This window comes from Mobula birostris, chromosome 27 (assembly GCF_030028105.1).
Source record: "Mobula birostris isolate sMobBir1 chromosome 27, sMobBir1.hap1, whole genome shotgun sequence".
NCBI lineage: Eukaryota > Metazoa > Chordata > Chondrichthyes > Myliobatiformes > Myliobatidae > Mobula > Mobula birostris.
Window position 1 is genome coordinate 6,546,273 of NC_092396.1, and position 26,596 is coordinate 6,572,868.

At 39.3% G+C, this 26,596-nt stretch overlaps 1 protein-coding gene across 5 annotated transcripts in view; it reads right to left on the minus strand.

Annotated features, from left to right (window-relative positions):
- rerea (arginine-glutamic acid dipeptide (RE) repeats a) overlaps positions 1–26,596 on the minus strand; it is a 655,730-nt gene that overhangs the window by 298,271 nt on the left and 330,863 nt on the right. For all 5 annotated transcript variants that reach the window (XM_072245215.1, XM_072245214.1, XM_072245212.1 and 2 more), the window contains one exon: positions 7,315–7,420. In XM_072245215.1, coding sequence (XP_072101316.1) covers positions 7,315–7,420 — 106 coding nt within the window. The remainder of the gene's footprint in view (positions 1–7,314; positions 7,421–26,596) is intronic.

The window sequence follows — 26,596 nt, forward strand, 5'->3', positions numbered from 1 at the left end:
CCTTCAGCAGTTTGTGTGTTGCTACGGCTTTCAGCTTGCTATTTCTACCAAAGAAAAACACTAACGTATTTAGTTGAAGACATCTGTAATTAACATTATTTACCTTTTCCTCATTATGAGGCAGCAACAATTTGCAGGATTGAGTGCAGGAGCAGAGAAAGCCAGCTAGAACTATTTTGCTTCAGCTAATATGGATTGGTGGGTGGCAGGGTGGAGATACATCTCTACCAGAGGAGATGTCAGACACTTAGCCTGTAGGTCTGTTGGCCTGCAGGTCACCCTTGGCAAAGTGTAGCACCTGCTTAACACCCACCCCCAATCAGGGTCACGTGAAGCCATGGGAGCAGGTAGTGGATAGTCATACAAGCAGCTGGTACATATCACAAGTCCTGGTTATGTGACCACTGACGTCAGGCAGACAATCTCTGAAAAGTACCTGTCTTGTAACGACACTGCTCAGAAGAAGGCAATGGCAAACCATTTCTGTAGAAAGACTTATCAAGAACAATCACGGTCATGGAAAGACCATAATCACCCACCTTATACAACACAGCACATAATGAATGAATGAACGAACATGGATTGGAAGCTATGATTACAATTTAGATTTGATGAAAAAAAAATCAAACTAATTTACTAACAAAACTTGTGCAGTCTTTCAGAAGCAGCAGCAGTTCACAGGCCATTTAATACCCAATAAAAATGAACTATGGACACCTTTGATAACACATTATCAAAGTGATGAGGGCGAGTAGTGATGAGATCACACTGATTTATCTTCAGAAAGAAATCTTTCAAGAAAATCTTTAAATTCAGTCAAACAGAAACAATTAATTCCAGTATTTTCTCATTTTACTTCCAGGTATACCTTATTCATTATATTCACTCAGATTAATATTCTTCGTATATTAATATCGAAACACTTCTATCATGTGTAGGCTAATAGTAATTCTTTCAAATGCACATTATCCTGAATGCAAAATAGTTGCTCTTCTGAAGGAAGACCAGAGGACAGCATATTATAACACATACATATTACAATTCACAAATCATACTAGACACAGTTAAAACTCTCTATAATTGATTAAATGATAATTTGTGCCATAGTTCATTACTTGTCAAAACAAGTATCACCTCCTTAAATTAAAACAGAAAATGCTGGAAATTGCTGTTTTTATTTCCAGCATCTTTATATTTTATTGTCGCCAAACAATTGATACTAGAACGTACAATCATCATAGCGATATTTGATTCTGCGCTTCCTGCTCCCTGGATTACAAATTGGCAGTAAATATTAAAAATGTAAATTATAAATCATAAATAGAAAGTATAAAAGTGGAAAGTAAGGTAGTGCAAAAAAACTGAGATGCAGGTCCAGATATTATTTTTAATATCCGGACCTGCAGCTTTTATTTGATTTCAAGTAACATACACTAGTCCTCATCGAGTGGTCAGCAGTGTAAACAGTGCTCAACATATTGATGCAATTACAAAAAAGGCATGACAGTGGCTATATTTCATTCGGAGTTTGAGGAGATTTGGTATGTCATCAAAGACTTTAGCAAATTTCTACAGATGGAGAACGTTCTTAACTAGTTGCATCACTGCCCGACATAGACAGGCCAATGCACAGGATTGGAAAAAGTGACAGGGTTGTAAACTCAGCCCACCCCATCTTGGGTAACAGCCTCCTCAGCATCAAGGATATCTTAAGAAGGCAGCATCTATCACTAAGGACCCCTACCACCCAGGATATGCTCTCTTCTCATTACTACTATCAGGGAGGAGCTAAAAGAACCTGTAGACACACACTCAATGTTACTTTTCAACAGTCCATGAAGCCAAGAACACAATCTCACTATGTTGCACATTATTATTTTTCAAGTATTGCACTGCACTGCTGTCATGAAACAACAAATTTCATGACACGTCAGTGATAATAAACCTGATTCTGATTCTGAAATATTACCTCCTTACCTCATCTCTGGGGTGTAATCTGGATAGGTAAAACTAACTACTAAGGTTCAAGTCCCAGTCTTTACAGAATTAAAATACTCTTAGTTTAGATTATGAAATTGGTTCATACTGCCCAGGATAACGTACAGTAATGGAGCGGAATCACTCCCAAAATTGTGAACTTTGGGCTAATTCAACAGTGATGCCCTAAACATTATGCATTCCGGGTGACCTTTCTCAACTCACCTGAAGGTTGGCCGTGTAGAAGAGATATCACAGGGCCCTGAACATCTGGAGAAAAGCAGTCTTATAAGAGTGAGCAAAGTGAAGCAGGCATAAAATTTTCAAAAGGAAGGTTAAAAAGACAGTGCTTTCCCTTTACATGTCCCAACTGGTCAGTTTTTAAATCTTTAAAGAAAAATTATTAATTGAAAGAATATGATTTTAAGTCCAACTAGCAACTGCTAACTGGCTCTTCATCAAAGCAGAAATGCTCTGAGAGTCAAAGGATGTAATGAAGCTCAAGTTGCTATCTATTCACCAATGAGATCTCTATTTATGGACCATCAGGGAGAGTTCTCTCTTTCAGCACAAAAGGTGTCTAGTCAACCCTTACTTTGTTCACAGGGTTAAAATATACCAGGAACTGTTTTAACCAGGATGGCTGCCAGTCAGTCTGAACCAACTTTGCAGCAATCACTCAATTTATGCAAGTCAATCAGATGTTAAGACCACACCTGTTTCTCTTCTATTTTAATGTCAGAAAACTTATCTTTCATGAACTTCATACCATGAACCCCACCAACAAGACCCTGCAAAGGATTGTGGCGACTGCTGAGAGGATCATCAGGGTCTCTCTTCCACCCATCCAAGATATTTATCAGCAACGCTGCATACACAGGGCCCTTAGCATTGTAATGGATCCCTCCCATCCATCCAACAATTTCTTTGATCTTCTACCATCAGGCAGGAAGGCACACACTGTTAGGATAAGAAACAGTTTCTTCCCCAAGGCCATGAGACTCCTGAAGTCCCTGCCACACCCAGGTCTCATTACACATGAAGCACCCCAGTAGCATTATACTGCTTACTTTTTGAACTTGCATTGTAAATACACCTAATGCTACATATCAATCTTCTCGAATAGATTTAATTATTTGTTAATTTATTTGTGGTAATATTATATTACAAGTTGTGTGTTTACTGTATTGTGCGCCTTGGTCCGGAAGAACAGTGTTTTGTTTGGCAGTACATGTGTGTACGGCTGAATGACTATAAACTTGAACTTGGAATGGGGCTATTTAAAACAAACTTTCAAACATTCCGTCAGTCAAAATAACCTCTTTACTTTTACAACTACCAGAATACTGAACTACTGGACTATCACTCAAAACCTCTGGAAGAGTAAATTAACAGATGTACTCATTAACCGATGCACCAGACTTTATTTGGTGACAACTTTAGTTGAAATTTCACTCCCGTAATGATTAGATTTTCATTGTGATTTCCCTCTCCAGCCACAGTGAAAAATTTTATTTCACTCAAGACCGACAAAGACAATGAAATAATGAGTTTTTCAAGAAGAATACAGTTTTTAAGACACACACACACAGTTTTTGCAATTATTCCATGGTTGTATTAAATATAGTGACAAATGCACAGATCTTTGCAGCAAATAATAATAAAAAATTACAAATTAAAAATTTTCAATGAATGCATTATGCATAAAGTCACTACTTGAAAGGGTCACTTCGTTTAATGTAACCACAATTTCAAGACCCTTAATAAAATAACGTGTGTCTTTGGTGGAGGCATTTCACTCTCGTAAAGTGAAATGTCCCACCATTACCCACATACAGGTGCATCATACCTCCATCTGTAAGATTCAAAAACATAGCTGCTTTAATGTTTTTCATAACTTTGGGACATCAGAGCTTAAGGTTGCTCAGGCTATTTTGAATGTGTGGAAGTTAAAAGGTGATCTCTCCACTATTCACATCATGATGCCATCTGCCTTTATCTAATCCCATGCCTTCAAAGGAAATTAACACACTCAAATACATGCAACTAAGGCAATTATTATTAGACCATTAACCATAAGTAAACAAGCAACACAATCTGCCAAATTTCTCTCTGAATGAATTATCTAATTCTGTCATTTAGCCCAAGCCCAGGACAAAGTTCGGTATAAGAATAATACTTTTAAATGACCAGACAACCTTTGAAGTAACATACAGGATGCGTAGGTAAGTTTAAACAAAATCAAGTATGGTTAGTGGAACATTAGTAAGTAAGTGAAAGATGAGGTTTAGTAGTACCTATCATGTAATTACAGTGCCTATAAAAAGTGTTCACTTCACATCTCCCCCCTACCCCAGGTTTTACAACATTGAATCACAGTGGATTTAATTTGGCTGTTTTTGACACTGATCAACAGAAAAAAACTCCTTTGTGTCAAAGTGAAAACAGGTCTCCATAAAGTGATCGAAGTTAATTACAAATGTAAAACCCAAAATAATTGATTCCACAAGTATTCACCCCATTTAATATGACACACCAAATCATCACTGGTACAGCCAATTGGTTTTAGAAATCACATAATTAGTTAAATGGAGATCACCTGTGTGCAGTCAAGGTGTATTAAATTGATTGTAGTAAAAATACACTTGTATCTAGAAGATCCAACTGCTGGTGAGTCAGTCTCCTGGCAAAAACTCCACCATGGAGACAAAAGAACAGTCCAAGCAACTCCGCGAGAAGGTTACTGAAAAGCTCATCAGGAGATGGATACAAGAAATTTTCCAAGTCAACGAATATCACTTGGAGTACAGTTAAGTCAATCACCAAGAAATGGAAAGAATATGGCACAGCTGTAAATCTGCCTAGAGCAGGCCGTCCTCAAAAACTGAATGACTGTGCAAGGGGCCTAGTGAGGGAGGCCACCAAGAGACCTATGACAACTCTGAAGGAGTTACAAGCTTCAGTGGCTGAGATAGAGAGACTGCACATACAACTGTTGCCTGGGTGCTTTAGTAGTTGCAGCTTTATAGGAGAGTGGCAAAGAAGTAGCCACTGTTGAAAATAACTTCCATGAGATCTCGGCTGGAGTTTCCCAGAAGGCATGTGGGAGACTCTGAAGTCAGCTGGAAGGAGGTTCTATGGTCTGATGAAACAAAAATTCAGCTTTCTGACCATCACACTAAATGCTATGTTTGGCATAAGCCAAGCACGCACATCATCAAAAACACACCATCCCTATCGTGAAGCATGGTGGCAGGTGCATCATGCTGAAGGCATGCTACACTGTAGTAGGCCCTGGAAGGTGTATGAAGGTAAAGGGTAAAATGAATGTGGCAAAACACTGGGAAATCCTGGAAGAAAACCTAATTTAGTCTACAAGAGAACTGCAACTTGGGAGAAGATTTGTTTTCCAGCAAGACAGTGACCCCAAGCATAAAGCCAAAGCTACACAAGAATGGCTTAAAAGCTACAAAGTTAATTTCCTGGAGTGGCCAAGTCAGAGTCCAGACCTCAACTCAATCCAATTGAGAATTTGTAGCTGGACTTAAAAAAGGTGTTCACTCACGACCCCCATGCAGTCTACGGAGTTTGAGCCGTTTTGTAAAGAAGAATGGGAAAAAATTGCAGTGTCCAGATGTGCAAAGCGGATAGAGAACTATTGACACAGACTCAAGGCTATAATTGCTGCCAAAGGCGTGTTTACTAAATACTGGCTTGAATGAAAGGGGCGAATACTTATGCAATCAATAGTTTTGTACTTTAAATTTGTAATTAATTTAGATCACTTCGTAGAGATCCGTTTTCACTTTGACAGGAAAATCTTTTTTCTGTTGGTCAGTGTCAAAAAGCCAAATTAAATCCACTGTGATTCAATGCTGTAAAACAATAAAACATGAAGACTTCCAAGGGGGGGTGGGTAAATACTTTTTATGGGCACCGTATATCCAAGAAGTGGGCAATCTATTTTCCCAATGCAAGATATCTTCTAATATTTATTGCAACACATTCAAAATGCTGGAGGAACTCAGCAGATCAGGCAGCATCTTTTTGGGGGGGGTACAACAGTCGACATTTGGGGATGAGACCTTTCATCATAACTACATCAAATTATACTATATTTCATAATTATGGAGCTACTGATATTACAGGATTTGAGACTTCTCCTGTGTTCCAATCTTTCATCACGGCTTCAAAATGGTTATAGAATATAGGGGTCTTTTGGTATAGACATATTGAAAATAAGTTGGATGAAATGGTTGACTCCAGTCTGCCAGAATACAAGTAGAAATTTGTCACAGATCAGAATTCTTTTTTAAAACTAATAGCTCTAGGAGTCAAATGCATTTGTATAGTGAATGAAGTTGACCTATTTTGTCTCTCAGTACCCAGTTCAGCTTGTCCACATCACAAAAAAATGCATACAGATGCATGTATTCTGAGGATATACCTTTGAAAAAAAGTATGACAAACCACTAACACAGGAGATCCTGCAGATGCTGGAAATCCAGACTAACACACACAAAATGCTGGAGGGACTCAGCAAGTCAGGCAGCATCTATGGAAAGAAATGACCATGGGGGGAAAGGGAAGGAGGAGGGATGCCAGAGGGAGGTGATAGGCAGGTGAGGAGAAGTGGTCAGAGACCAAAGTGGGGAATAGAAGAAGGGGGAAGGGAAAGGAAAAACATTACCAGAAGTTGGAGAAGTTGATGTTAACGCCATCAGGTTGGAGGCTACCTGGATGTAGTATGAGGTGTTTCTCCTCCACACTGAGTGGATTCATCATGGCAAAAGAGGAGGCCAAGGATCGACATGTCAGAAAAGGAATGGGGAGAGGAATTAAATTGGTTGGCCATCAGGAAATTCTACTTTCGCAGATGGAATGCAGGTGCTCGACAAAGCGGTCCCCCAATTTACATTAGGTCTCACCAATGAAGAGAAGGCCACATTGGGAGCATAGGATACAAAAGACGATCCCAACAGATTCACAGGTGAAGTGTTGCCTCACCTGGAAGAATTATTTGGGGCATTGAATGGAGATAAGGGAGGAGGTGAATAGGCAGGTGTAGCATTTCTGTCACTTGCAGGGACATGTGCCAGAAGAGAGATTAGTGGGGAGGGACAAATAGACAAGGGAATCATGGAGGGAGCAATCTCTGCAGAAAGCAGAGAGTGAGAGTGGGGGTGGGGGTGGAGGTAAAGATGTGTTTGGTGGTGGGATCCCACAGAAGATGACAAACCACTGCCATCAGAAGAATTAGAGGAGAAGGAACTTAAGAAAAGGTAATTAGAGGGAAAAGATTGAATGTCTCATGGTAATAAGGGTTATAGTACTCACCATTCTCATTATGCCGGTCCTGAACTAGATGTTGGTAGACTGAATCAGGCACCTCTGATTGGCGATAGTACCACTTGACATTCATTAGCAGATGGTCCCGTTTGCTCTGAAATGTTAAACATCAGCAGGCTAAATAAATGAAATTATAAAAGGAACAATATTAGCTCTTTTCTTTGCACTGTGCTAATAGAAATGAGCATGAATTTGGTATTTATATAATAAATAATTGTAATCAGATCATAGACGAATTCATCAGAAAGCAAATGCAAGTTTGAACAATACTTACTGAAATATTCCAGTTAAGACCAGCACACTAACAATGACATACATGGCCATATGGTTTCAAACCTTTAGCTTTTTCCGCATCAGCAACAGCACATGATTCATTCTATTGCAAAGCTGCCTTGGACTACAGTTCCTCTTCACCCTTCATCAAAATCAGTGTTTCAGGACATGTTAGAAGACTATGTATGTGCATTGGATGGGAGGGACAGGGCTTGCTTTGCCATTGTTGCTTTGTTGCTACTTGTGTTCTGCTTTTTTGTGCTCTCTGTTGCTCTGTCGAGCATTGTGGCCATGCTATGTTGGCGCTGGAATGTGTGGTGACAATTGCAGGCTGCCCCCAGCACCTTGTCGGGTGTGTTGGTTACATAAACAAAGCAATTTACTGTATGTTTCAATGTACACATGATAAATAAATTTGAATGATGAATCTTGATAGTACACTGCATTCAGCACTAAAATAATATAAATAATAATTCCTAAAATTCACAAGCCTACAGTCAAGATTACAAATCCAAAAGAGATGAATTAATACCGTAAAAGACCACTTCAGAGCAATGTGCTGCTTAGATACAGTTGTTTAAAGCAGTCACGATTGCCCACGTATATTAAATTAGAATATGAATTTATAGAGCATTTATTGTTAGATTATTTGATACCATAAAATGCAACATTAAAATAGCAATGGCTCATTCAATCCCTCAATCTTGTACCACCAACCAATTACATAAAAACTAATATATATCCAAAGTCAAATGTCCCTGCCTTTCCTCTATATCCCATGAAACCATTACGTTGCAAAAAGCATTCAACTCAGAAATAATAAATTCATTGCCTTAGCATCCACAGCGTTTTGCCCTGGAGCTATGATCAATTACATATTTTTCCCCCACGTAGGCAAAGGTATTAGGATTGCAAGACGCACACCTCCTGCTGGGAGAGGTCAGAGGAAGACCAGGAGACAGTATAAAAAGCTGGGCAGCCAATACAAGGACTCCCATTACAGTGCAGTTAATGGAAGTACCAAGCATTCTGCAGAGGCTTCAACAGAGATAATCAACGTAGTTCTAGGCAGTTACAGGTTTGATACTAGATTCCTATATAGAGCATTAGTGAAGCTAGTGAAAGCAGGAAAAAAAGTTTGATTGTAGTACGTTGGTCTGTGTAAGCAAGTGATCTTGAAGATAATGTTGCTTCTATGAATGATATATTCACTATTTTTACATCAGTGTTAGCAGTTCAGAACATTACATATTTTAAAATAACTTAAGTACATAAAGAAATAACAGCAGAGAATAATTTCCAAGGTTGTAAATTTACACACAGACCCATTTGCAACTATTTTGAACACTCTATTTAAAGTGGACACTGAAGAAATCAAAAGCCATAAGGATTGGAAGATACATCAAAGTTGCTGGTGAACACAGCAGACCAGGCAGCATCTCTAGGAAGAGGTACCGTCGACGTTTTGGGCCGAGACCCTCCGTCAGGACGAAGACCCCTGAAACGTCGACTGTACCTCTTCCTAGAGATGCTGCCTGGCCTGCTGAGTTCACCAGCAACTGATGTGCGTTGCTTGAATTTCCAGCATCTGCAGAATTCCTCGTGTTTGCGAGGATTGGAAGATTACAGTTGAGAGGGATAGTAAATCAGCCAAGATACAATGGCAGAGTAGTCTCAATGGGCCAAATGGCCCAATTCTGCTCCTGGGTCTTATGAAAACGGCCATGAATTGTCAAATGTCAGAGCAAACTCAAAACAACTATCTCTGCTTCTATTTAATTTGTTCTTAAATAGTAGTACTTTTAATTGACTGTTGTGGACCAACATTCTATGTGGAGAAGTTTGAAAGAACCTCTCTTGTGAATGGCTTTGATCTCTTCCCAGCAAATTCCATCATACAATTACAGTACATTGGACATGTAATATTTTTATGAATTCAGCATTAAAGGCAAAAATCAAATTTCAAAGTTTGCGGTAATTTCACCTTTAGCTGTTAATAGACCAGATTCTTCAATAACCATACAAAAATTGTAGGAAATATGATTAAATAATTCCAGAGTAAAATTGACTGCAAAGGTTTTACTTTCGTCTGCACAGTCATCAAAGCAGATATTAGTAGTTTAATAGGATTGTTAAAATACTCAGTAAATATGCATGCTACATATCAATTGGTAACTGGAAAGTCAGATCGAAATATCTTGAGTCCCACATAGGGATATTTTACAATAAATACACACTCACCGGCCACTTTATTAGATACACCTGGTCATTAATGCAAATATCTATTAGCCAAGTGGTAGCAACTCAAGTCAAAAAAGTATGCAGACATGGTCTAGAGCAGGGGTTCCGAACATGGGGTCTATGGAACCCTTGGTTTACGGTAGGGGCCCATGCCATAAGAAATATTGCGAGCCTCTGGTCTAGAGTTTCAGTTGTCATGCAGATCAAACATCAGAAAGGGGAAGAAATATGATCGAAGTGACTGACGGTGGAATGATTGTTGGTCCCACACAAGGTGGTTTGGGTATCTCAGAAACTGCTGATATCCTAGTATTTTCATACACACAAGTCTCTAAAGTTTATTGAGAATGGTGCGAGAAACAAAAACATCCAGTAAGTAGCAGTTCTGTAGGCAAAAAGGCCTTACTAATGAGAGGGATTAGAGGAGAATGGCCAGACTGGTTCAAGTTGACACAAAGGCGACAGTAACTCAAGTAACTGTGCATTACAACAGCGGTGTGCAGAAGAGCACCTCTGAATGCACCAACATGTGAAACGTTGAAGTCGACAGGCTACAGCAGCAGAAGTCCACACCAGGTTCCACTCCTGTTCCTAATAAAGAGGCCACTGAGTGTATTGTTGTAGTTTCATCAATCAGCCAGTCAGTGGCAGCACTTAGTTAGAAAACTGCAATCAGAGCTTCACAGATATGGAATGCACTAATACAAAATTTACGGAATTGGGTATATTAAACTCCCATATAAAGCCAAACAATGCTACTTTATCTAGCAATTTACAGCTCACTTTTTTTTTGTTTCCTTTTACACAAATCAACAGAATTTACTTAAATTGAATTTGTCACCTCTTCAGTACAAACCTGTACAGGAAACTATAAAAAAAAGCAAATTTCCTTATAGGTTTATCACTCCAACAACCATACAAATACCTATGGGATCAACTATAACCAGATGCATAAAAATTTGTGGATACTTTCAACAACACCCCTGGACTCAGTGGTTCTCTGTAGCATTGTTGTTAAGAAGAACCTGTCAGGAAAACCAAGTTCTGCCAAAATCCCATCATGCGTGTCACTTAGGAGGAAAAAAATCTAAATCTCCTTTGGCATGTTTCAAAGCACTTTAATACATCGTAAATACAGAAACATAGAAAATCTACAGCACAATACAGGCCCTTCGGCCCACAAAGTTGTGCCGAACATGTCCCTACCTGAGAAATTACGAGGCTTACCCATAGCCCTCTATTTTTCTAAGCTCCATGTACCTATCCAAAAGTCTCTTAAAAGACACTATTGTATCTGTCTCCACCACCGTGCTGGCAGCCCATTCCAAGCACTCACCACTCTCTGCGTAAAAAACTTACCCCTGACATCTCCTCTGTACCTACTCCCCAGCACCTTAAACCTGTGTCCTCTTGTGGCAACTACTTCAGCCCTGGGAAAAAGCCTCTGACTATCCACGCGATCAATGCCTCTCATCATCTTTTACTCCAAATATACTCCATTTTTTAAAAATGAAGCATTTAACACTTCTTGATTTCCTAGATTACCCAAATGCAGAACATCACAGTGCACAGAGGGTAGAGTTTTAATAAAACCTGTAGTGATTAGGATTTGTGTTACACTTTAAGCATGTTGACAACATCTGCTGGATATATTACAATCAAGAGGTCAAGTAATGCTAAGGAGACACAAGAGAATGCAGATGGTGGAATTGGGGTAACAATGTGCTGAGGATCTCAGTAGGTCGTGCAGTGGTGGTGGGAGGAAAATTGTCGATGTTTCAGGTTGAAGTCCTACATCATTACGGCTGCCACGTACATCAATCCATAAACAGCAATAGATCAACATTCATTTTGACATGGAGAGAGGCACGGCTGGTAAAACCACTGTTCAGAGCTCCACAGATCCAGATTCAATATCACCTCAGGTGCTGTCTGTGTGGAGTTTGCACATTCTCGCCATGCCTGAGTGAAATAGTCAACGTTTCGGGCCAAGACCATCCATAGGTGCTACCTGATTTGTAAAAGGCAAGTATAGGATTTGCATTCGTGGGGTCTCATTTGTGTGTGTGTTGCTCAAGATTTCTACAATTTGCAGAACCCCTCATTTTTGTAGTAATTGGCCACTGCATGCAATTAAGTGGGAGAATCTGGAAGGGTGTGATAGAGACATCAGAGGGGTGGGGAGCAATGAGATTAAAGTAGGATTAGTGTAAATGGGGGATGTACAGTTAATGCAGACACAGTGAGCCAAAGGATCTACTTCTGCCCTGTAGGACTCTATGATGAGGATAGAATATTTATGAAACCTTTGAAAATTAAACTACTTCTCAACATCTGTGCTACTCTGAACACAAATAAATACACCGAATTTGAACAAAGAGGAAATCTGCAGATGCTGGAAATTCAAGCAATACACACAAAAAATGCTGGTGAACGCAGCAGGCCGGGTGGCATCTATAGGAAGAGGTACAGTCGACGTTTCGGGCTGGGATCCTTCGTCGAACTAACTGAAAGAACAGATAGTAAGAGATTTGAAAGTGGGAGGGGAAGGGGGAGATCCAAAATGATAGGAGAAGACAGGAGGGGAGGGATGGATCTAAGAGCTGAAATTTGAACAAAGCTTGTTTACTAAATATTTAGTTAAGAAGAACGATACAGAGGTTATAGTCTGTGTTGATATATTACCTCAGTCTGAGGTAATGTCAATACAGATTATAACCTCTAATCCGAGATTTGATTGTCAGCCCTTTAACACTGCAAATTGAGCCAGATATCCTGCCCGACTTGATATCCTGACTCAGTTTGTAAAACATTCATCAGAATTAGTGTTCAAGAACTGACAATCTACTCTAAAATCAGAGGTTATAATTTGTGTTGACATTAGTAGATTATTACATCTATAAGCAAATTGTTAAGTAAGAGGTTTTTGCAGATGGTTCAGATAACATTTAAGCACTCTACTTTTCTTAAAAACAGTGAGTTTCACCTAGTGAACAAAATTCCACGATCAACCATCATGATTAAACACAAGTTTGACTGTCCATTGCCACACGTATAGCTGTTGCATTTGGGTTGAATAACCAGTTGCAACTGGTAACAATGCAAAGCTGTGAGATATTCTTAACATATCCCCTCCAAGACCTGTCAACCAAGACTTGAGTTCTAATATTTCTTTATTTGACTTTGCACTTCTGTAACAAACCTTAGGATGCTTTTCTACATTACCAAAACAAAAGAAGTACAAATTATTACTGCAGTTAATGAGCTGAGTTCCATAATGAAGCAAGGCTTTGGCTGGATAGGAAGGGATGGTGGGACTGAGGAGGGACATAAAGAGATTTGCATTGCTCCATCACTAGCTACTGTGCTTTATTGCCTTGGCCCTTAATCCCTTCGGAATTACCTTCCTAAACCTTGCCTGACACACACGCACACACAGAGTCCATCTGCATTTCTGTCTGCCTGTCCACAAATCTGTGCATCTACAAGTCTGGGTGATAGTTGCATTCTGTTGTTCAATATGATACTTATCAGATTTGTGTTTGTTGGTTTGTTAAATGCCTTTCACTATTTCATTGAACAGAAATAGGCTGGAGCCAGCAGCTCTGAAAGGAACAGCTGACATTTATCCATTTAGATGGGCAAGTCTGGGATATCTCCTGCCACCCTTCCAAATGAACTCCTGACCTACATGATAGATTTGGGGTGATGCATCCATAATTAGCTCTCACTGCTGCCTTATTTTGCAGAGATTCTCCACACTTACACTGTGGAGATCATCTTTCAAATCCCTCATCAAATCGGATCTGGCACAGGATCCAAACCCCTGATGATTTCAATAGAATTAATGGGTGTAAAATGAGTGACAAAGGGGGAGGCAAGTTCCTTGTTTTTCTTAATTTATATTCCTTCAGTTTAATTGTTTCTTCTTATGAATATATTTATGAAAGCTTATTTTTAATGTTTATCAATTTACCTCAATTTTAATATCTTCAAATATTTCACAATGTCAAATATACTTAAAAACTAACAAATTACCCTCATCGCCTTGACAACCTGCAATAATGGAAACTAGGTTTAGCCATCTGATAAATCCTTAAGAGCCTTTCAGAGACCAGGCTTCCAAGAGTGTGCAGTTGGAGGCCCTCTGCAGACATCCCACCTCTCCCGGAAGATCCGGGAGTCTCCAGCATATCAATAGTGGCTCCCTGATGCCTGGAAATTATATACAATATCCCGGAAATAGATTTTTTTGAGAGGGAGAGGGAGAACGAGCATCCTGATTGGTCTCCCTTCGTGCTAAGAGTGGTCCCCAACCACTGGGCTGTGAGGAAACAATATGATTTGGCGATATGAAACGATATGAGTCATTTGCACCTTTCCTCATTCCTTGTCACGCACTGTTGAACTTGAACTCACGCGAGGTCATTACCCGCGCGTCATCCATGTCAGCGCGGGAAGGAGATCAACTCCTCGAGCTTGTAAATGACAGCGGGCTGAAAAGTTTGTTTGACATAACATCTCTGCCGGCATTCTGGATCAAAGTCAAGGCTAAATATCCTGAGAGAGCCACGAAAGCACTGAAAACATTGCTTCCATTCCAACATCATATCGCTGCGAAGCGGAGTTTTCTGCAATGAATGCAACGAAAACTAAATTGCAGAATAGACTGGACATAAGGAACCCCCTTCGAGTATCGCTGTCTCCCCTCACCCCGCGATGGGACCATCTTGTTGCAGGAAAACAAGCCCAGGGCTCCCACTGGTTCAGCGATTTGGTGTGTTGCAATGATTTTATATGTTCATACGGGGAAAATATGCGCTGTGTGTTTAATATCCAAACGTTACATAAAATGTTATGATACTATTGACTTATCACCTATATTCCGGTCGTGATTAACACCCCCCACCCCCCGGTCCGCAAGAATATTGTCAATATTAAACCGGTCTGCGGTGCAAAAAAATGTTGGGGACCCCTGCTAAGTAGACCTATCTGTTTTCTCTGTGGGCGGGCTTTACAGTCAACCTCAAAAATAATGACAGTGTTGCTCGCTGCACTGTTTGCAACAGTGACTTTTCTATTGCCCATGGTGGGTTAAAATGTAAAAGACATGTTGAGGTGAGTTTAACAGGTGTCATTACAGTATAGCTAATGTTATTTAAACTAGCTGGCTAGCTGCTGAGGAGCTACTCTATTGATGTCCTACATGATGAGGCCAAACTCCCTGTAGACTTGCTTAAAGTTGTAATAGAATAAACATGATAATATAATATAAGCACATATTTTAATGTCACATTTGCTGCATATACCCAACTTGGTTTACAGATTAGGCAAAATCACTAAACAAAGTATTACATACACCCTTGGAGGTCAACGGGCGGGGGGGGGGGGGTGCTACCTCCCTGAAATGGTGGTGATACCTCCCTGAAATGAGTTTTTGCAGGGTGGGATGCCTGCCTCTGTTGCACAAGCCACAAAGCTGGAGCCCATGATACAGTTCGGGCTTTCTGCATTAACATCAGTTAAACACAGAAAAAAGGGAGAGCATGGCTAAAGAATGAATATGCCTGCAAGATCTTGTATTTTGCTGTTGTTTGCTCCAGGTGAGCAGAAAATTATCCAAATCACGAAAAAGGTTCTTCAAATTCCTAATGTAATGGCTTCTCCGTAATGTCAACTGCTGAGGTAATGATTTCTCTGTAGCAGAAACGTGGGTTATGACTAGAGATAACGGGACTTCGGAATTCAGTGGCTATTCTATGGGAGAAATGTTATTCTTTCTTGTGTGTCTGGGAGCCGGGGTTTTCACGGGTTTTTTCGTCGAGGAGAGAGGAAGAGGAAGAACGAGAGTGGGCAAACCTGAGGGTTACAGCATTTTTTATTACTCATTATTATTACTTCAAGAACTTAGATGGGGGCATCACAATAATGTAACAGTTAGCACGACGTTATGACAGCTCAGGCATCAGAATCCAGAGTTCAATTCTGGCATTGTTTGTAAGGAGTTTGTATATTCTCCCCATAACCATGTGGATTTACCCCGTGAGTTCCAGTTTCCTCCCACATTCCAATGACAGACCGGTGATGGTTAATTATTCACTGTAAATTGTACTGTGATTAGGCTAGGGTTAAATTAGTGGGTTGCTGGTGGTGCAGCTCGTTGGGCCGGAAAGGCCTGTTCCATATGGCATCTTGAAATGAAATAAAATAAATAGATAAAGTGGCATTAATAGTTCACAGATCCTAATATAATAAAACTATACCATTGCTATTAATAGATCTTCAAACTATACAATGCTGTTCAGTTCATTTGAAGTTTGCTATGAATTATCAAGCTGGAAGCAATTTTCTTTTACTATCATTCATTAATACAGCATACACCCAGAGGCAACTGGAATGAAGTCAGGTATCGCAGGAAATTGGACTTTATGGTTACTGAGAGCACTGAATTCCCACTAAAGTATAAACAGTGCAAATAGAAAAAGAACCACATAATTTCATCCAGCAGTCCACAGTTAACAAACCTGCCATGAAGTCAACCAAATGGTGACAGCATCTTTTCAGAAGAAAAGTTAACCTTGTGCAAAATTATAATACAGTATAACTGCACTATGGATGCTTCCAAGCCTGGCTGTGAAAGGAGGAGGATTGGGCATGGTGCCAGAAACCCCATCTCGTAAAAACTCAGCGCTACAAAAATGCCAAGAGAAGCTCTGGAGCCCTTGTCCCTGAGAGAGGGAGGATCTTCAAAGAGAGGGCCAGGACAGAAGACTCTGATGAGATGCTGTCAGCGTCTATGGCACAGCAGAGTTGATGGGATTAAGAAGGAGGAGAAGAAATAATAATATATAATTTTTATTATGGAATATATGTTGTTATTATTTGTTAATTTATTTGTAGTAAAATTATTTTGTGGTGTGTGAGAGTTATATGTACTGTGTTGTACACTTTGGTCCAGAGGAACATTGTTTTGTTTATCAGTATACATTTGAATGATAATAAACTTGAACTTTGTACAGTAACATTCTCACATCAACACTTTAAAAAGAACAGATTAGCATGATCGGTGTACAGCTGATTATCCAGATAAAATCCTGGGGGTTAATTCACAATCATATTTGGCATTCAGCAAAATTCTCTCATGAGACTCTAGTTTCACTTCCTCCTGTGAGAATATATAGTGAGAATCTGAATTGTTTAAATGTGCTAATTTTTGCTGCAAAACTGCTCATACAGAACAAGATCTGGATTTGGACCGTCTGTGGATGCAAACTGAACAACTGTCATAAAGAATATACGATATCCAAATGAACTGGTGCTTATAGATTAGATATATATCAGAGAGAAGCACAAATATAAACATTCAGCAATTTGATGTACGTTTCAATGAAACCTCATCAATCTGAGATATTAACTCTGCTACCCTCTTCATTAATGCTGCCTGATTTGCTGAACACACCCAGCATACTTAGTTTTTATTTTAAATCTATACAAGTATTTGACAGACAAGCAGATCTAATCCTACATAGGTAATATAAACAGAAATAAGTTTTAGATGCCTTTATAAGTAACAGTCTACAAGACAACCTGCCTTCTTAGAAGGTATGGAATGCGCTCAGAAGGAAATTAAGATGCATGCACATTTTTTGAATACCGTCATGGCTTAATTGAGGATAATGTCCAAACAGCACATATGCAGTAAATATTAGAACATAGATCATTACAACACAGTACAGTATAGGCCCTTCAATCTGTGCCAGCCTTTTAACCTAATCTAAGATCAAACTAACCCTTCCCTTCAACATTGTCCTCCATATTTCAATAATCAATGTGCCAATCCAAGAGTTTTCTGTATGCCGCCAAGGTATCTGCCTCTACCACCACCCCTGGCAGGTTCCATGCACCCACCACTCCCTGTGTAAAGAACTTGCCTCTGACATTTAACCATACTTTTCTCCAATCACCTTAAAATTATGTCCCCTTGTATTAGTCAGTTCCGCCCTGGGGAAAAGACTCTGGCTGTCCACTTATCATTTTGTAGTACACCCCTATCAAGTCACCTCGGATTGTCCTTTGATCCAAATAGAAAAGCCCTAGCTTACTCAACCTATCTTCATAAGACATGCTCTCTAATCCAAATAGCATCCTGGTAAATCTCTTCTGCTTAGAAGCTCCTTAAAACTTCCAAACCTTCTTATAATGAGTTGACCAGAACTGAACACAATATTCCAAGGGTGGCCTAACCAAGGAATAAGAAGAAAGCCCTTATCTCCGAGCGGAATCAACGGGACGTCTTTTTTTTTAGCAGGCTTTCTTATTTTTACAAGGCCGAGTTGCTAGCTCGACGCTCAACCCAGCACAGATGGAAAGCGTGCAAGGGAGCCGGCTGGATTCAAACTCAGGAGCCTTTGCTCCGAAGTGCGCTTATGCCACTATGCCACCAGCCAGCCACCTAACCAAGGATATTATAGAAAAAATTAGAGATCTTTACACTGCAAAAGTTGGAGCCGTGGTTAAGCTGCTGGCTTAACATCCAAGGATCTGGTACTGAGCCAGAGGCACATAGCATCTGCAGTATTTAAATTCAACTAATTAAATAAATATGGAATTAAAAAACCAGCATCAGTGAAGATGCCGATGAAAGCACCATAATGTCAGAAAACTCCATCTGGTTCCTAATGACCTTTAGACAAAGTAAACAACCATTCTCTTCTATCTGGCCAAATGTGAACCTGCCCGGATCCATAACAAAATGGCTGAATTTTAACAGCTCTGTTAACCATTCAGACACAATTAGGGATGGGTAACAAAAAGGTTGGTGTCACCAATTAACTTAAAACAATGTTCCCCAGTTAATAACCACTCTGATTTTATTTTGTTTAAAAAATGGGCAGTTCCATCTTTAATTAACTCAGTTGGTTAACTTCTGATTTTTTTCTTCAATTTAAGAAACTCTTAGGCACATGGTTGATAGATGGAGGGCTACGTAGGAGAGATTGGTTAGGTTAGTCTTAAAAGTAGGTTAAAAAGGTCAGCACCAAATCGTGGGCTGAAGGACCTGTATAATGTTGTTCTATGCATTCTATTTAAAGAACACAACGTCACAAAGCTATTCAGATCCATTCTATATTATGAGAATAGTTTTATGAGAATAGTTTTATTCAATGTTATATCTGTCAAAAAAATAATCAGTTTGACTTGGAGGTTCCTATGTGTTGGAACACAAACTATGACACCTTACTTCTATTACTTGCAAATTAAAATATCACAAGTCAGTATATTTCATAGTAAGTATTAAATATGACACATTGTGATCCAAATTTAAAGAAAGATGCATTAAAAGTCAGATTGCTGTTGCTGGAGTTCATCACAGAAGAGCAAGGCTCTTCCTTGCCATGCATTCTATAGTAAGAAAGCTTTCCTCTAAGATGGAATATTAAAGTAGACAGCTTCTCAATACTTCGTCGTTGTGTTGTGATTTTGCAATACATTTTCTTGCACTAAAATTAAGTTATTTAAACAATTGTTGTTTGTCAGTCTTTGTTATTTATAGTTTTGCATAAATTCTATTGTATTTCTCTATTTTCCTGAAAATGCCTGCACAAATCTCAAGGTAGTGTATGGTGACACATGTACTTTGATAACAAATTTACTTTGAAGTCATACTGGGGTATTTGAAAGTCAAGTGAATGAAGTATCTTCCCATGTTTGGAGACAAAATAGGACAATAAATAAGACTTTCTCATCAGAATCAGATTTAATATCACCAGCATAAGTCATGAAATTTGTTGACTTTATGGCAGCAGCACAATGCAATTCATTTATTAAGGCATCCATTAGTCTTGCGAGACCATGGGTCTACGTCTGGAAAGTCTTCACTCTCCAGGGCGTAGGCCTGGGCAAGGTTATATGGAAGACCAGCAGTTGCCCATGCTGCAAGTCTCCCCTCTCCACGACACCAATGTTGTCCAAGGGAAGGGCATTAGGACCCATACAGCTTGGCACCAGTGTCGTCGCAGGGCAATGTGTGATTAAGTGCCTTGCTCAAGGACACAACACATTGCCTCAGCCAGGGCTTGAACTCATGACCTTCGGGTCGCTAGTCCAATGCCTTAACCACTTGGCCACGTGCTCACAATAGATAAATGCAATACATAATAATAGAGGAAAAATAGTGAATTATAGTAAATATATATACACATTAAATAGTTAAATTAAATAAGTAGTGCAAAAATAGAAATAAAAAATGCAGGGAGGTAGTGTTCATGGGTTCAATGCCCATTCAAAAATTGGATGGCAGAGGGGAAGAAGCTATTCCTGAATTATTGAGTGCGTGCCTTCACACTTCTGTATCTCCCTCCCGACGGTAGCAATGAGAACAAGCCATGATATGGATGATGGTAGTCATTAATGATGGACAGCACCTTTTCGAGGCGTCACTCCTTAAAGATGTCGTAGATACTACAGACGCTAGTGCTCATGATGGAGCTAAGTTTACTACTCTCTGCAGCTTACTTCAATCCTGAGCAGTAGCTACCACCCCCACCCCCATACCAGATGGTGATGTAGCCAGTTAGAATGCTTTCCATCGCATAGCTGTAGAAATTTGAGTGTTTTTGGAGACATAGCAAATCTTCTCAAACTACTAATGAAATATAGCCGCTGTCCTGCCTTCTTTGTAGCTGCAACAATGTTGGGTCCATGTTAGACCCTCAGATATATTGATACCCAGGAATTTGAAATTGCTCACTCATTTCACTTCTGATCCCTCTATGAGGACTGCTGTGTTTCCTCATCTTACCTGTTCTGAAGTCCACAATCAGTTCCTTGGTCTTAATAACCCTGAGTATTTTAGAGTACTTTTTTAATTTCTATTTTTGCATTAGTTATTTGATATTTTAGAGTGCAGCTGATAATATCATTTTAAGGTCTGTAAATTTTCTATACATTCTCAACAATGGAAGTGATAGACTCACAACAAGTTGAACAATGTGAAACTATTCAAAACAGTATGTGTTAGCTTATATATGCATATTCTCACCTTTTTTGGTTTCCAGGTCTCAAAGACAGCTTTGAATGCAAATCATTGGCATTAAATATTTCGGTCGCCTTTATTAGTCAAGACATTGAGTTCAAAAGTCCGGAAGTTTTGTCGTAGCTTTATAAAGCTAGCTAGGCCACATCTGCAGTATTACATACAGTTCTGGTCACCCCATTATAGAAGGAAGTTGAGGCTTTCGGAAGGGGCAGAAGATCTTTTCCAGAATGTTGCCTGAATTATAAGGCACGTGCCATAACAGGTTGGACAAATTCGGGTGGTTTTCTTGGGAGCAGTACAGGCTGAGGGGAGATCTGAAAGAGGTTTATAAAATTATGAAAGACATAGATAGTGTAGACAGACAATATCTTTGTCCAAGGGTTAAAATGCCTAATACCAGAGGGCATGCACTGAGGGTGAGAGGAAGTAATTTCAAAGGAGATGTGAGGGGGAATTTTTTTTTTTACACACAGAGCGTGGTTGGGTGTTTGGAATGCAATGTCTGGGGTGATGGTAGAGGCAGAAATATTAGAGATTCTTAAGCGATGTTTAGATAGGAACATGAATGTGAGGAAAATAGGAGGACATGAACATGGAGGTTAGTTTAATTAGCCATTCAATTACAACTTTTTTTGGCGTGTGCGTGCATGTGCGTCTGTGTGCGTGTTCGATGTTGGCGGGAAGATGTCTTTTTCATGCCTTTACAAGGTGTGGAGAGAGAGAGAGACTGTGTGGCGCACCACTCCTCAGACAGACATTTCGCAGTATTTTTCCCTTTAATTTACGAGGTCGAGTTGTGATCTCGACACTCAACCTGGCACGGATGGGAAGCATACTCCGGAGCAGACCCAACTGGGTTCGAACCCGGGAACCTCTGTTCCAGAGTCCAGTGCTGATGTCATTGCGCCACCAGCTGGTCCGCAATTACAATTTTAATTGGTTCAGCAAAACATTGTGGGCTGAAGGGCCTGTTCCTGTGCTGTACTGATCTATGTTCTATGTTTGGGGCAGCTTCGACAAAATCTCTTTTGTTCTAACTCATCCTTATTCAGCTTTTCATTGATACTTCTAAACATCTGGAAACACATTACAAAATATAGTACATAATTTTGTGCTATCAAAATTAAAAGGAAGGAGAAAAAACACTGCATTCACAAGTTGAAAGTTAATCACATGAGGAACTTATCTGATAGTTACAGAATTGGAATGCAATCCTTTACAAATGGATACTCCACAAGTTATAATTATTTATCATTCATTACATTATGGGAAAGGGGGGGGGAACAATTTTTGTTGAATATAAAAAATAAAGTTAATAAGATGCAAAAACTTTCATCGTAACAAACACAAAGTGTTGGAGGAACTCAGCAAGTCAGGCAGCATCTATGGAAAGCAATAAAGAGCCGATGTTTAGGGCAGAGACCCTTCATCAGGCCCAATCATTCAATTTTACCCATCTCAACCAATTCAGATGAACCACTTCTAATCAGTCAGAATGGAAGTCTTTGTTAAGAAAGCTAACTGCGTGTATTCAGCACGTTAAACCTCCTTTCCCTAAATCAGTTTCTGTATCCCATCTTTGTATTCGAAATAAAGCTAGGATTTCTTGGATTTAGTTGATATTGGCACAAACATCTCAAACAAAACACTGTTCATTTTCATTTTGAAGCTGCAAGACTTCAAAATGACACCAATTTTCAAATCAGACTTTCCTCCATGAGCTCATTATTTTAATAACAAAAAAACTGAGACCATGTGGCTTTAATATATTAAAGTATTCAATAGCTGCTGTTCTTTCGAGTCTCCTATGCTTTCATAAGCACTAAGACTTCTGCATTTGGATAAGTGTACTAATGTATCCACAGCAGAGCAACATATGACTGAACAAAAGTGCAATCATTTTATAATCAGCTTCAACTTTGGATTCCATTCACTGGACCAGAATATCACCTGAACATCACTAAGGTATGGTAACCTCCAAGAGAAAGAAAGTGTTTTAGAACAAATGATTTTAAATAGTCTGTTCTCCTTATTTCTCATTTCTTAATCTTTACCCTTTGTTTTCTGTAATCTAATGCAATATTATGGAGGAAAGGCAAAAATATATTTTCACTGGTATATTTATATATACATTTTCAAGATAGGTACAATTGCTCTCCACTTTGATCCTCCAAATGCATATTCATGTTCTGGCAAAAATAACTTGGAACTTAGACTTGTAATATTTTAGAGTAACAATACCAAAAGTATTATAGATAAGATAAATGCAAGTAGGCTTTTTCCACTGAGGTTGGGTGAGACTATAATAGGAGGTTGTAGTTAAGGGTGAAAGGTGAAATATTTAAGGGGAACACGAGGGGGAACTTCTTCACTGAGAGGGTGGTGGGAGGGTGGAGCAAACTGCTTGTGCAAGTGGTGGATGAGGGTTCGATTTCAACATTTAAGAGAATTTTGGATGGGAATTGTATGGAAGACTAACATTCAGGTGCGGGTCAATGGGACTAGGCAAAAGAACACTTCAGCATGGACTAGACGGACGGAAGGCCTGTTTCATTGCTGTAGTGCTCTATGACTGTATAACACAGTGGACCTTTGTTGCGATGATGTGTGTTCAAAATGAAAACGTATAAAAATAGTAGACATCCAAGTACAATTGCCACTCTATTAATCAGTTCTGAAATAATTTATTCACTATAGGATTCAAGTTACCTGTTCTTCAATTTGTAGTCAATACACCAAGCCCTGTTGCACATTTGATAGTTACAGAAATTGCTTCCTGTCACATATCGTCATATTGCTCGAGAACTGAAATTACTGTACCTGCTCTATGAAAGGAGAATGAAAATCATTTATGCTTATTTGCATGATTCTTGGTTGAGACGGAGGAAGAAAGGAACAAAAGTAGCAGGTTGATAGTAAATGTTACAAGTCCGAGCCCAAATTATTTTTGCCAGAACATGAATACTGAAATTGAAATATTGCAAACTTCATTTCCAGATAGTTTTACAAAAAGTATGTTACAATAGTGTACAAGTAGTAATGGATTTGTTCATTCTAATCAGATGCAGTGTTGAGAAAACCCATCTATGGTCCTGATGCCAACACCTAAACTTGATGTACTCCTGCAAGGGATATGAGACAGAATTACAGATAGGTTCTGTATCTTTTTAAGTAAGGCAGTCCGACAAGATAGGTTAAAGATATAACAAATTTTATTAACAAACAGCAGTTATGTTAAAAAACGTTGTACATAGAGAAGCAAATCAGATTTCATATAAAATACAGCTCCTGAGTTGTTACCATCAGAACAAGTAAAGTGCAATTAAGTGTGTTAGGTAAAGTTACTAGAGTAATACTTTATTACCAGTGTAATAAAGTACATCAGTGCCTAAAGTTTACATGAAAATTTAAGACTGCCCTTACAAATACCACAAACTCAAGCTGAGCAAAAGGCATTAAGTAAAAGGCTAAAGCAGTGACTTGCACAAAGACTGTCCTGCAATGTACAAAGGGAGCTGTGTAAGTAACACACCTCACACAGGTCCACATGGTCACTAAAATAAATTAACTGAAAGGATCAGCAATGTTGCCATTTGGACTAGACAATGGCCTATGCACAAGTGGGGGCATGCTTTCAAGGCCACGTGGGGAGGAAGGTCCCACGCTACCTTTCTTGCCAGAAACAACAGGCACAATTCTCTGTTCCACCTGGCTACAATATGTAAGCCACAATGGACGCTGTAGATCCTTGCATTGGGAGCATTAAATGTACTCCAACATTCATGGTGTTACTTGTGAAACTATTCATGAAACAATTCCTGGGTATCTAAATGGTCTTTCCAAACTGCCAGAGTAATCATCTAAACCAGAGGGCAATGTATTTTTTTAAACAGCAAATAATGCAGAGAACTGCACAATGAACAAAAAAAGCACTCACACATACTTACATATCAAGTACATGTGAGCTTCTTGTCAGCTGACTTGCTGTCTGCCTGATGACAAGGTCAGAGCTGGACTTCATCTTGAATGTTTTCCACAAGGTTTGTCACATGCCAAAAAGAACTTGAAACCCCTTAAATGTAGTGAGAACATATTCAGATGTGCTCTTCCATGTGCACATACTTTTTAAAGCCTGCTGCAAAGCCAGCAGAACAATCAGAACCCTGTGCCTCTTCCTCACTGCCATCTTGTTTCCAGTCTCCTGCTATCAACAAACACTGACCCAGAGGTTAAGCCAGCCACATTCGCATATCATCTCCAAGAGATTAAATTTCACATCATCCCTCCTGATGAAGCAAAGCTTACGACTTATTTTATTTATTTTTCAATTCAGCGATATAGCATGGTAACAGGCCCTTCCAGCCCGTTGAGCCTGTGCCATCCAATTACACCCATATGACCAATTAACTTACTGAATGTGGGAGGAAACCCATGCAGTCACAGGGAGAACATACAAATTCCTTACAGGCAGCAGTGGTACTGAACCTGGGTCACTGGCAGATAGGAAGAAATGGGCATTAAAAATAAGATTTATAATCTTATTTATGATCTGAAAAGATTGTTGTCAAGAGTAGCCAAGGAGATCTCCTAATGTGATTAGCTGTGATTGTGCATATTAATGGCATGTGCATTTTATTTTTTTTTAAGTCATTCATTAACTGATATAATTTTGTTTTTGGTATTTCAATGTGCTTCATAATATGTGTTACTGCTTTTAGAACATTATAGTGTATATTTATTTGGGAAGTGGAATAGATACATAGGACTTGATACAGGAGGATTCAGGGGAAGTACCTGTTCCCAACCTTCACAGATAATGAGAGCAAAAGATTCTCCAAGAACAACCACTTCGGTCCAGGACATTAATCCAGCATCAAACCACTTACAACAATTTATATAAGTTCTGATGAAGAATCTTGGCCCAAAATGACAACTATTTATTCCTCTCCATAGAATGTTAACTATTTATTCCTATCCATAGAGTGTGCATGACTTGCTGAGTTCCTCTGGCATTGTCAAGGATTCTTCTTCAGAAGAGGTGATATTCATCGATGTTTAGAGCCATTAGCAGTTTTCCAGACAATGAACCAACCCAAAATCCATACAATGAAAAATGGAGAACTTTCAGACAAGTAGCAAGTAGCCTTCAAATAATATATGTAAGGAATGGATTAAGCAAGGGAGAGTCTAATTATTTACATTCCACATTCTACAACATGATCATCACCAAATTCTTTAACAATATCCTGTGGTATCACAATTGACCAAAAGTTTAACTTTACCAGACACATAAATATCACCAAGGACACTGGCAGATTTCTACAGATGTACTGTGAACAGCATTCTAACTGGCTGCATCACAGTCTGGCATGGGAGGGGGAGGTACTGCATAGGATCAAAGGAAGCAGCACAGATTTGTAAAATTAGCTCCATCATGGGTACTACCCTCCACAGTATCCAGGTCACCTTCAAGGAGCTGTGCCTCAAAAAAGGCAGCATCCATCATTAAGGATCCCCACCACCCAGAGCATGCCCTCTTCTTATTGTTACCATCAGGAAGGAGATACAGAAGCGTGCAGGCACACACTCAACAATTCAGGAACAGCTTCTTCTCCTCTGCCATCCAATTTCTGAATGGACGTTGAACCCATGAAGACTACCTCACTATTTTATTGCACTACTTACTTAACCATTTAATGTGTTTGTGTGTGTATACAC